General features: G+C 40.5%; 2 protein-coding genes across 2 annotated transcripts; one reads left to right on the top strand and one right to left on the bottom strand.

Annotated features, from left to right (window-relative positions):
* Positions 1–4,542: 4,542 nt before the first annotated feature.
* Positions 4,543–6,907, bottom strand: LOC145449076 (uncharacterized). Its single transcript, XM_080327549.1, has 8 exons — positions 6,732–6,907; positions 6,618–6,671; positions 6,376–6,441; positions 5,966–6,180; positions 5,677–5,839; positions 5,503–5,597; positions 5,137–5,193; positions 4,543–4,904 (listed from the first exon to the last, which is right to left on the bottom strand). Exons 3-8 carry the CDS (start codon positions 6,422–6,424, stop codon positions 4,899–4,901), a joined length of 585 nt encoding a protein of 194 aa, XP_080183675.1. The 5' UTR covers positions 6,425–6,441; positions 6,618–6,671; positions 6,732–6,907; the 3' UTR covers positions 4,543–4,898.
* A 2,354-nt stretch (positions 6,908–9,261) lies between these two features.
* Positions 9,262–10,925, top strand: LOC145449067 (uncharacterized). Its single transcript, XM_080327537.1, has 6 exons — positions 9,262–9,648; positions 9,711–9,745; positions 9,849–9,966; positions 10,074–10,177; positions 10,259–10,392; positions 10,476–10,925. Exons 1-6 carry the CDS (start codon positions 9,501–9,503, stop codon positions 10,723–10,725), a joined length of 789 nt encoding a protein of 262 aa, XP_080183663.1. The 5' UTR covers positions 9,262–9,500; the 3' UTR covers positions 10,726–10,925.
* Positions 10,926–11,156: the final 231 nt, after the last annotated feature.

Raw genomic sequence — 11,156 nt, 5'->3', positions numbered from 1 at the left:
CTCAAGTACGATTAGAAGTACTTCTTCCATAAGCAACCTAAAACTACTTGAAGTAGAAGTAGAATTGACTGACTTTAAAATTACTCAAGTAAGTAAGTGGTTATGAAAACGATCCTAATTCGTTCACATGGATTGTAAAAAGGTGCAAATTGAGCTATGCGATAGGTAACGAGCTTGATTCATATTGATGCATACCAGCAGGTATCCAATTTTCGATAGCATAAGTATTCGTCCACATCATGGGCAACGTTCCTTCTAAGCTGCGCACGTGCGCAAATGCGCAGTGCTGAAACGGTCTCTGCGCACAGAAAATCTAGGCTGCGCACAAAAAATCCGAAGTGATGACTTTTTTTTTAGTCGTTGCGCACTGTTCTCTAAGGGACCGCGCAGGCGCGCAGACTTGTGAAAAATTAGAGGGAACACTGCCAGGGGCAAATACTGCTATCGCTGAAGTCTGAAACCGAGGTACAAGTGCTGCCCATAAAGGTAGCTATTGCGCTCTGTGAAGAAACGAGAATTTGCAATCACGTGCGCCTCATGAAAGAGATTTTTCTTTTAGTATGGTCCCGTACGCGTGAGCGATACTGATATCATTTCAATAGCGCAATCTTTTCTGGGAATGGCGAAATAACATGGTTTGACAAAGTTATAAATAACAATGGGCTAGCTCGAAGTTAATCTGCGAGAAACTAACGAATAGTCTTTTCCGCGTGGCATGAGCATTACGTGAGATTACATGCCGTGAATTTTCGAAGTCATCACTTTCATCAGGCGAATCTGATCACGTATGGTGAGGTATGATAATATGCAGAATATGCAAGTAAGCACCAATATTGTTTAAAAAATCTATCCCTTTGCAAACGTTGATCGGGAAATGCTACAACTGTTCAGTGCACTGAAGGGCGTTGAATTACATCAGCTTCTCAGCAGCACAGATTTTGGCTTCATTCGATTCGTTTGAACGGGAATCTTCCGTCGATAAGGTCATACGCTTATATTGTTTTTGCTTCAGTCAGACTTGAATATTCGTATCATTATATCTGACTCTATGTCTTGATAGTAATGAGCGCCGGTATTGCCGGTATTAAGACGTCACATCAGTGTTTTAACGCGGTAGGCCTACATCGATCGCTTTATTGATTTGAAGTGCGTTCTCGTGCGTGTATGTCTACTAGTAATCTATAGTAGCCTATATCACCATTTACACGGATTTATTGTGACGTCACCGATGATCGCACAAAATTCCGATTCGCCGTTTATAGTACTTGCGGTTACAGGCGTCCATTTGTGTCCCTACAAGTGTTTTGGCTATAGTTGCTTGCCTGTGTGGCCAACGTTGAGTGAATATTCGCTAATTCTGCACAGTTTATACTGACAGCTTTTAATAATGGCAAAACGAATGGGTAGTTTCTCATCTCCTCACCAAGCCAAATTAGCAAAAAAGTGCGATTCGTTTATCATAGCTGTTGTCGGGGCATGTGAAAACGGAAGAAAAAACTGTAAAATTAAGTGAGAATTTTTCTTTTTCGAGCGATAAAGGTGTGCTCTGAGAGAAGCAAAATGTGGCAAAGAATAGCATTCATTTTCTTCAGAAAGCCACCGCACTCGAACTGCAGCCAAAACACCGTCAAAATATGCACCACAGAACACGTGCGATATCCATGATGTCGAGGTTTATCGCCATTGCGGGTGAATGCTTCTTAGCCCTTTACGACACCACAGAGTCGCACGTGTGCTATGGTGCATATCCCGAAAATATTTCAGCAAAAGTCCAAACGCGAAGGCTTTCTGAAAAAAATGCCCTCAATGGCTTAACTTCAAGTCGAGACAACATGTTTAGAGCGTAGTTCCCCCATCTTCACTCATAATGTGATTATCTGGTGTAATGCAATAAAACTAAATATAAATGCTATATTTTGATTCTATCAATGAATCATGTGACTCGAATGGATACACGCACGTCTGGTGTTACGCACAGGACCGTAACTGCGGCACCCCAAACCCCCAATTGGGCGGCCCGAGCTCGAAGGGGAACCAAAATTATTTCGTGAATAAACATAAATCATGGATTAATTTTTTGGACATTTATGCAACTTTTTCAAAGAAATAACAATTTGAAATCGTGTACGTCTTAGTTTAGTTCGTTTGGGCGATTTCAATATCTTTTGACACAGCAGATAGGACACGAAATAGCATCATGTACCGAAGTCATTACCAACGGGTACGCCCGAAGATATTTGATTATTATTTGGGGGTCCTACCTTGTCTAACACACCTTACTTGATCAGCTTTACCGGTAAATCTGGTTACGTGAGCAGAGAGAGGATAAAAATTGATAGCAATATATATGCAATTCCCGATCATACTGACTGATTCAATCATGAATTATATAAATTTTTCGCGCTTCGCGCGTCCAGGCTATACACCGACTAAACGGACACCTAATATAAATGATAAGTAGCGGGAAAAAGCGTAAGGCCCGAGAGGGGTGTGGGGGGCAAAGCCCCCCAGAAATTAGGCTTATCACCATATGGGGGGCCAGGTTGCGCACTGTTGTCTATGGGCCTGCGCAGTGAGTTGGGGTGTTTGCGCAGACTCGTCAAAAATTAGAGGGAACATTCATAATGGGAAGAAAATGATAGTATTGATATGGAAATGCGATGCTAATCCTCTGTTTTCTCGAACAGCACGTTTTAGAAAATAGCATGGTATGGCGCCATTCCCCATATTATAAGGCCCGCGGTTTAGGATAAGAGGTGGGCCACATATCATTTTCAAACCGGAAAAAGGGCAACGGCAAAACAAAGGTTGATAACCCCGGGTCTAGCCCTTGCAAACTTATCCGAGCGGTATACAGAGGCGACCCGCAATATATGCAAGTAACGATATCAACAACTGAATTCTTTTTACCTTCAAAAATGTTTCGCACTTTGCGCGGCTAGGACATAAATGCACTCTGAATTTTCGTGACATAAATGTAATCGATTTTGATTCGTAGTAAGATAAGTAATATTTCCACCGCCCCGCAAACAAGATCACGCGCCTGTCACGTTACGATTACGTTAACTATTGAACGTTGAACGTTTGGCGCTCACGTTAACATTACGACATTCTGTGAACAAAAGGTAGCGATGAGCTGACGTTTTTGATGACGTAATTGAAACGTCAACTTTAACCACGTTGCTAAATGCTGCCTTTCAAACTAGACCTCCTAATGCAATAATACCGAGTCAAAATACTTCAGGAACAATGAGTTTATTGCCAATAAAAGATAACACGTCGTTAGGCCCAGTTCTATACACAGTCATAAATGACGCGAAGAGTGGAAGGCAAGCATTGTGCAAAATATTACAACACCAATTGAAATTTTGTATAATTGAGGTACTGAGCTCGGAGGTATAATTAATATTACAGAATACATGCAATCAAACAAAAATCACAGGACTAACATATCAAGATATAACCAACATAGCAATATACTACGACGTCAATAGTTCAAATATAAGACACACTTTCATATTAACCAGAGGTGTTAAACTAAGTACCGTTGATTTTAGTACTCAGGTTTGGCTACTTGCACTACTTACTGTAGCGGTGATGTTATACCACTTCTACTTCACGTGCTATTAGGAAAACTACCTACTTTTTCATTTCGGATTTTGTATGTTTAAATTAGTTTTGTGACATATGGTTGTCGTTCTCACAATGACTTGTCACAATTTAATCAGTATAACAACAATAATGTCAGCAACTGAATTTATATATTCTCGAAAAATCGACGTAGCATCACATTAGTCACTAACACGAAAGCAACAATTTCAAAAGTGGCTACCACTTAACAACTGCTAAAAGAATGCGACACCTGGTCCGAATCGATATTTTCAAACTACCAGCTCAAGTACTTTCAATGCCTTCATTTTCAACTACTAGTTTCAAGTACCAAGTAAATTTAACATGCCTTGGATATTGCTAGTTCTACTTTTGCAACAACGCTTTACCCCCTTAGACAGCAGAGCTACGACAAATTTGACTAGCAATTATTGTTGGATTTTACCTAGATGTGTCTAGATAGACAGGACATTAGTAACGGAGAAGCAGTGATACTTGAAGAAACACTTGGCAGCAAGCCAATGGCAAGATATTGATACATAAAAAATGAAGAAACTGCGTAGCCGGTGTTAGCACCATCACAAGTAAAATCTTTAAACGAAACTGTAGGGTTACCATATTTTGGGAATCTGAAAAGAGGACACTTGATAAAAAATTTCCGGACTTACAATACAGCAGTAACATCCGGTAAAATTGGTAAACGTATTGCGAGTTTGTAGTTGACTGTAAGAAGGTCATCTTTCCGACTCGACTTCCGAATTACACACTTTCTATGAATATTCATTTAGATGACTAAAACAAAAGGTCGTTTTTCTGGCACAACTCCTGTAAGACCCACCTAACCGGTACTTGAGCTTGCTTTATCGCAGTTAAATTTAACATACATCTACGCAAAATTTTCAAAACGTGGACAATGACATTTGGGCGTCCTGCTAGGACACTTTAAAAAAGGACAAATCCTCTTTCAAAGAGGACATATGGTAACCCTACGATACTGACAAATAAAGAAATGCAAAACTGCGTAGCCGATGTCAGCGAAATCACTTATTTACAGGTTTCCTCAGTACAAATATAAATGAGCAAAGGTAGCAGGAATGTCATTCTTGGTTAAATGCAGGCAATTACACCAGTACATGGTGCCTGGATGTCCGCTGTTCACCTTATAAGGTGGCACTTAGATGTAGGAACTGTATGACGTCTTCTTTGAGACTATTAAACGTAACTTTCAAGCTCACTAGTCCACCTCTTTCTTCTCAAATGGGCAGCAGCTCATCAAAGCACACCATTTATCATTCCTGAAATCAAGAAGTCACAGTTGGTAAGTCAGAAATAGATGACTAGCTAGCACTATATCACATCAATTTAATGTACAAGAGCTGTGTTGGAACAGCTAAGCACAAGAAACAGAATCCCATGCTGAGAATATGCAAGAAATGGTGTTACTGGATCAACACTGTAAAATTTCCCACTATTTCATTCTGGATGATTTCACAAGTCCCATTAAAACCAAGTTTGAAAAATGCATACCTCATCCACGGCTAATTCTTCACTAGTTGTGCGTCCATTCTGCGGTCTTGATGATTTCTGCAAGAAGTTCATTGTTATATTCTAGGTCATGGTAGGACAGTAAACCTATACGATGAACTTCTAATGAGAATCCAATGTATTTAATCCTGTTCAGCAGATAAACAAAGGAGAGAGTAGATCACAGAACACAGGGTATAAATACAAAGCAAGGCACACACGAAAATAATGATTGGCGGTAATCACTAAATAAGATATGACACCAACATGAACGCGCGATCATAACATTATGGTAATTTAATGCACCAACTTCTATAACTGATATTTTTTATAGGGATATCAGGATGAATAAACAAAAGCCAACTGTACCATCTTGATATAATGAGGGTAGGACTTCAAGACTGCACTGATGTCCGCCTCGATATCTTTCTCTGTTACTCTGCTGTGGGTCTTTCTGCAAATAGTTACAAGAAGATACGGTTGGAGCTAGTTAATTACACCTTGTACTGTCTGGGAGCATTGCTCTATAACTCGAATACTCACATATCAGAAGGCTATAGATCATTTCATGGTCTTTGAAGCGATGCTTTCCTTTTTGTCCGTCTTTGGAGTACTGAGCCAGTAGAAACTTGGTTGCAATTTTATCCAACACGCCTCGAATTGTAGCAGTCACAGTTTGCCCACCAACCAGCGACAAATACGATATCTGGAAAACCAAGAAATCCAGGAAAAATCTTGAAAACAGGTGGCAACAGCACTCAGTCAAATTATATCCATGTTAACTGTTGTATATCGAAAATCAATGGGTTTGGTAATTATAACAGCTACTTACTGCAGCATTTTTCGCTCCTTCCTCCTCAAGTTTTTGATCTATGCCTTTCAATTCATCCACAGTAGTTGCAGGTTTCTTGATTAAGTACTCAAAATTCTGCGTGCTTGACTGTGATTGCTTACGCTTTCCAACATCTTGTCGAACGAGATACGCTTGATTTTCACCTACGATCTCCAAGATCGTTCGCACACAAATCAAGATTTTCTTCATGATTTCTAAATAAAAGTGAAAGTCATCTATACCGCACATTTGACAAACGTACATTAAAATCATCAATTATTGTGTAATGACATTGTCATGAATGTCTTGAAGATCGACACCTTATAATATAAATTTGAGTTCTGGGAAGCGTAATACGTAAAAGGGAATTAATTGCCACTTCCTATAAAAATATGAATCTCAGAACATACTGTCATCCGAATAGCCGTTTCTCCTGTGGGATACACTGTCGGTAGACATTTCAAACGAAGAGCAACCTAAAATAAATTAATCATAGATAATAAATATTTAATAATTTTACGAAGCAACAAGGCTGTAACCAAGTCACAAAGCTACGAGTCACAAGTCAATCTCACTTTGGAGAAAATGACTCGAGTCAATACAACCCTTCAAAGCAAGTAAACATCTCAGGAGTGGAAAATGTTGAACAAACCTTCCAAAGTCGTCTTTAGTTGGTGCCTCTCGGGACGTCTTGGTGTTGAGGTGACTAAAGAGAGAAATACATAGTCACATATCGCATTATTTTACAAATTGTAATTAAACAGACCTCCCCGCTTTTTCTTGGATAGGAACTGTGAAGTTCGCTTCGAAGTTGAGGCTGACACTGGTTGAGAATGAATTGACGTATCAGCAGGAACTGCTTCATTGTCAGAAGCATCAATATCTGCAGAAAATAGAAGTTGGAATGACACTATCACTATGGAAATGGCTAAACAATGGATAATAAATATTTAATAATTTTACAAAGCAAGTGAACATCTCAGGAGTGGAAAATGTTGAACAGACCTTCCAAAATCGTGTGTACTTGGTGCCTCTCGGGACGTCTTGGTGTTGAGGTGACTAAAGAGAGAAATACATAGTCACATATCGCAATATTTTACAAATTGTAATTAAACAGACCTCCCCGCTTTTTCTTGGATAGGAACTGTGAAGTTCGCTTCGAAGTTGAGGCTGACACTGGTTGAGAATGAATTGACGTATCAGCAGGAACTGCTTCATTGTCAGAAGCATCAATATCTGCAGAAAATAGAAGTTGGAATGACACTATCACTATGGAAATTACTAAACAATGGATAATAAATATTTATTAATTTTACAAAGCAAGTGAACATCTCAGGAGTGGAAAATGTTGAACAGACCTTCCAAAATCGTGTGTACTTGGTGCCTCTCGGGACGTCTTGGTGTTGAGGTGACTAAAGAGAGAAATACATAGTCACATATCGCATTATTTTACAGCTTGACAATTCGAAAATTGACACAAGTAGCCTAATTTCACATGGCCAACAAGCCCAACATGATCACAAACATTATGATGCCAGCAATACCATGTGATTCATGAAACCATACCATGTGATTCATGAAATCCAAATAATATAAAACTGAATAATATTAAACACTTACTTGATACTGGTCTATTAATATCTTCAAACTGGGAAATTTCATTGTTTTTCTTGGGTAAAGTCTGCTTGATTAACCTGGTCGCGGCAGTCCATCTCCTTCTGTAAGCTAATCGGTGTCTTTTTCGACATTTAGGCATACTGAACTGTAGCTGCTTCAATATAGTAGAAAATTAATGAACCTATACGAGTCCACGCGATTAGCTGTATGCATGTCACGATCACGACCTCAATAGAAATCTGCTTTACCAAACACGAAGTTATATCACGAAGCTACAAGGCTTGCACTTGCACAGAAGTTTTAACAAAGAAAGCGCAAGTTAATAGTATGCTAATACATAACGATGAAAACAGCTATAACTTTCGGTACATGTAACTACGGTTGATGATATTGTGATCGACAGTAAACTACGGTCAATATCAATCGTAAGCCTCAACTATTGTTTTATACGAAGCATATATAAATTAGCATTCAAAGTTCAGTTTTCGGTACTCCGCTATAGCTATAACTTCTTGCTTCAACATCAATTAACCGCGATTAATCCGTGAACTCAACTCCGCCGAAACCTCAACTACGATCACAACCGCCATTATCAGACCTCGCGCTGTTCCCTGTTGTCTGGCGGCATCACACGTGCGCGCCGAAACTGATGTTCGCGTGGGGAAAAAATGCCCTACGTCACTCGCCAGCAAATCGTGAAATCGGTAAGTTGCCGGCTGTATTCTAACGACGCGCGCCTGTGTATAATGCGGAAATGCCGGATATGTCATGAGTAGGGCTGGGCACAATGATTCGAGTACTCGAATCTGAATCGAGTAATAATTTTAATGATTCGAGTCGAGTAGTAAAAGACGATTTTTTCGAGTACTGGAATTATACGCCTCTCGCCGCTGAAAGTTAATTTATCAGCGAGAATTATATTATCGATACTGATTTTTACTGTTGAGCCCTTGAAACCTTGATTGGCGGTATCGTAGCATACGAAACACATAGTACAAAGCTACGAAGGTTACTGGACGTAGCACATTTTCGAAGTCATGATTATCCCACAACATTGTCACCAAGTGAAATGAAATCGCTATGGTCGAAAAAATACCAAAGTATCATTTATGAGATGGATAACAGGCATTATATTGTTTGTGGTGGCATAAACGGTACATATTTGAACTTGATGTATTACATTCTGTTATGTCGTCATAATGAGTGATACTCGATTACTCGACTCGACTCGAAGCATGTTAAGTGATTCAGAATCGAATCACTCAGGTACTCGATTTTGCCCAGCCCTAGTCATGAGCAGTGAGCATATGTAGTATTTTCGTAGTCGGTAATCAGTGAACTGGGTCTGAATGCTACAATTGCAATAAAATGACACGATGATGCGTATATCGTCAAGATGAGAATGTTTGCATGCCATGTCGGGCAGTAGCGAATCACATGTTTGCCACCTCCAGATGACATACGCGATGATACGTCATGATAACACTCCCTCTGCAGTTTATTTCGTGTTAATTCATGTCCCCATGCCTCACAGCTTAAATTGATCATGAAAATACATAACCCAAATTCCCATCGTTATTTTGAACATCTTTTTGAAACTTTTGTAAACGTTTGAAAGTCGTGTCAAACGTTTACTATTTGCGGGGCGGTAACTAATCCGGCTCGCTCCTAGCGGACAACTACAAAAAGTAATCAACATTCAAGTGACCCACGTAATGGTTGGTAAATTGCATGTATTCCGTTGGCTGAAAAGGTTGGTCGCCCCTGCAATATACGATACAGCACGTGACTGTTAAATGATGTGTTTATCTATTAAGTAGATGAAAAATGATGAGGGATTGGAAGTCTTCATATCAGGGTTGATCACTGATCAACCTTATTGCTTATCGCTATTGCATTGCGAATACTTCGACGGCGTATGGCTTCCAGTCGTAAGCACCACCCGAAATCACCATTAACGCGTCATTTTCCAATTCCCCTACAGGTTGAAATCTATCTCCGTAGGTCTGCCAAGATGCGATTCTTTGCTAGTTTTATTCTTCTTTTGTCCGTAGAATTTGTTGAAGGTGAGTGTGACGTATGAATGCGATCGATGACGTCTTATTTCAGAACACTTGTTGCATTGCAGTCACCTCAAACGGACCGACTATCAGACACGATGTGGTGAGTCTTTGTGTGTGTGTGTGTGTGTGTGTGTGTGTGTGTGTGTGAACAAGTTAACCTCCAAGTTTGATTTATAATGAGCCCTTTTCTTGCGTTATTCCAGTTCAGGGCGGTTCCAAGATACGCTCCAGGCTATTACTACACCTACACACCTGTTCGTAGGCGTCAGATCGAGATCGAACCGCTTTTACGAGCGTATCTGTGGACGCAATTTTTCAGAGGTGAGTGTCAATTCAGATCTCACGCGGATGTTTGGAGCAAGGCTAATAGATTAAGTCATTGACGAATCAAATGACGGTTACGTGTTCCTAATTTTTTTCGCGCACAGGCCTGCTTTTATCAGAGACGCCAGAGACGCCGAAGGAGACGATCGTGTCAACGACGTCAACCACCACAACAATTACGACCAAGACAACTGCATCGCCGGATCCGGTTCGTAGACGCGATCCTATTCGATTTCAACATCGCTCGTAAATCACATCCGAAATCTTACAAGACGCTATTATGTTCCAGGAAGACTTTGAATACAAAGGATGTCGCTATGAGGTTGGAGATGAATTGGCTGGTAATACAGACGCGTTTGCTGATTGTCGGGCTAAAGGTGGCGAACTTGCTCATAAAAACGTTCGGACCGCGGTTGATCGTCAGTGAGTAATGCAGCATGCTCTGCATGACGCCACAGAATACTTTCAGACCCGTCTGTGTTTTTTAAATAGATTTTCATTCCCAGAAATATTTTCGATGGTATGCTGGGATTGTCAGGGGATGTTTGGTTGGCCTTAACTGACGATGGCAGCGGCACTAATCCTTTCTGGATCTTCGAAGCTTCTGGGGAGCAATACGTCACAGACAGTGACACGACTCTGAACAGAATTGGCGCAGCCGCGGTCGCGTTCGCGGTCGGCAGCTCCTACGATACTCTGCAATTCGTGGCTGAACCAGGAACACCGACGAAATTATACGTGTGCGAGTTCTGTTAATACTCAACCGCGGAACTGTGGCACATTGACGCAGATCCACCGGATTTGGATAATAGCAGCTCCTAACTCATATTGGTTGACATCTATTACGTCTTTTGTAGCTGAAACGAGACCCGGCCAAATGGCCAACGGCAAATCTTATCTCTTGTGTTGTTTCGTGTATTTGTAGCTTAGATGAAACAAGACCCAGAAATGTCGTATCATTTTCTCTACGTAGTCGAAGTCTTATTCGAGTTGCTGCTTTATGTGGTTTTCAACGCCGGCAAAGATAATTGCTCGATAAGGAAATGCTGTAGGGATAAGTGAGGCCAAGGCTTTGTTTTTTTGCTTGAAACATGACATCATTCATAGTGTACAAGCTTCAGAGCAGTGGTTCTTAACCTTTTTTCATCTCCAGCGCCCCCTTTCAAAAATTGCCTGAGTCTGGTGCC

Source organism: Botryllus schlosseri, chromosome 1 (assembly GCF_051294905.1).
Source record: "Botryllus schlosseri isolate E-star chromosome 1, Bs_hap1, whole genome shotgun sequence".
Classification (NCBI taxonomy): domain Eukaryota; kingdom Metazoa; phylum Chordata; class Ascidiacea; order Stolidobranchia; family Styelidae; genus Botryllus; species Botryllus schlosseri.
This window is presented reverse-complemented; position numbering and strand designations above follow the sequence as displayed.

What these genes read in the sequence shown, in the direction of transcription:
- LOC145449076 (XM_080327549.1), bottom strand. Translation starts at nt 6,424, where the DNA reads ATGTCTACCGACAGTGTATCCCACAGGAGAAACGGCTATTCGGATGAC. An exon ending in GATCTATAGCCTTCTGATAT is followed by an intron (nt 5,598 to 5,676) that starts GTGAGTATTCGA and finishes ATCTTCTTGTAA; the next exon opens with CTATTTGCAGAAAGACCCAC. An exon ending in ACCCTCATTATATCAAGATG is followed by an intron (nt 5,194 to 5,502) that starts GTACAGTTGGCT and finishes AACTTCTTGCAG; the next exon opens with AAATCATCAAGACCGCAGAA.
- LOC145449067 (XM_080327537.1), top strand. Translation starts at nt 9,501, where the DNA reads ATGGCTTCCAGTCGTAAGCACCACCCGAAATCACCATTAACGCGTCAT. An exon ending in CGACTATCAGACACGATGTG is followed by an intron (nt 9,746 to 9,848) that starts GTGAGTCTTTGT and finishes GCGTTATTCCAG; the next exon opens with TTCAGGGCGGTTCCAAGATA. An exon ending in CGGACCGCGGTTGATCGTCA is followed by an intron (nt 10,393 to 10,475) that starts GTGAGTAATGCA and finishes TTTCATTCCCAG; the next exon opens with AAATATTTTCGATGGTATGC.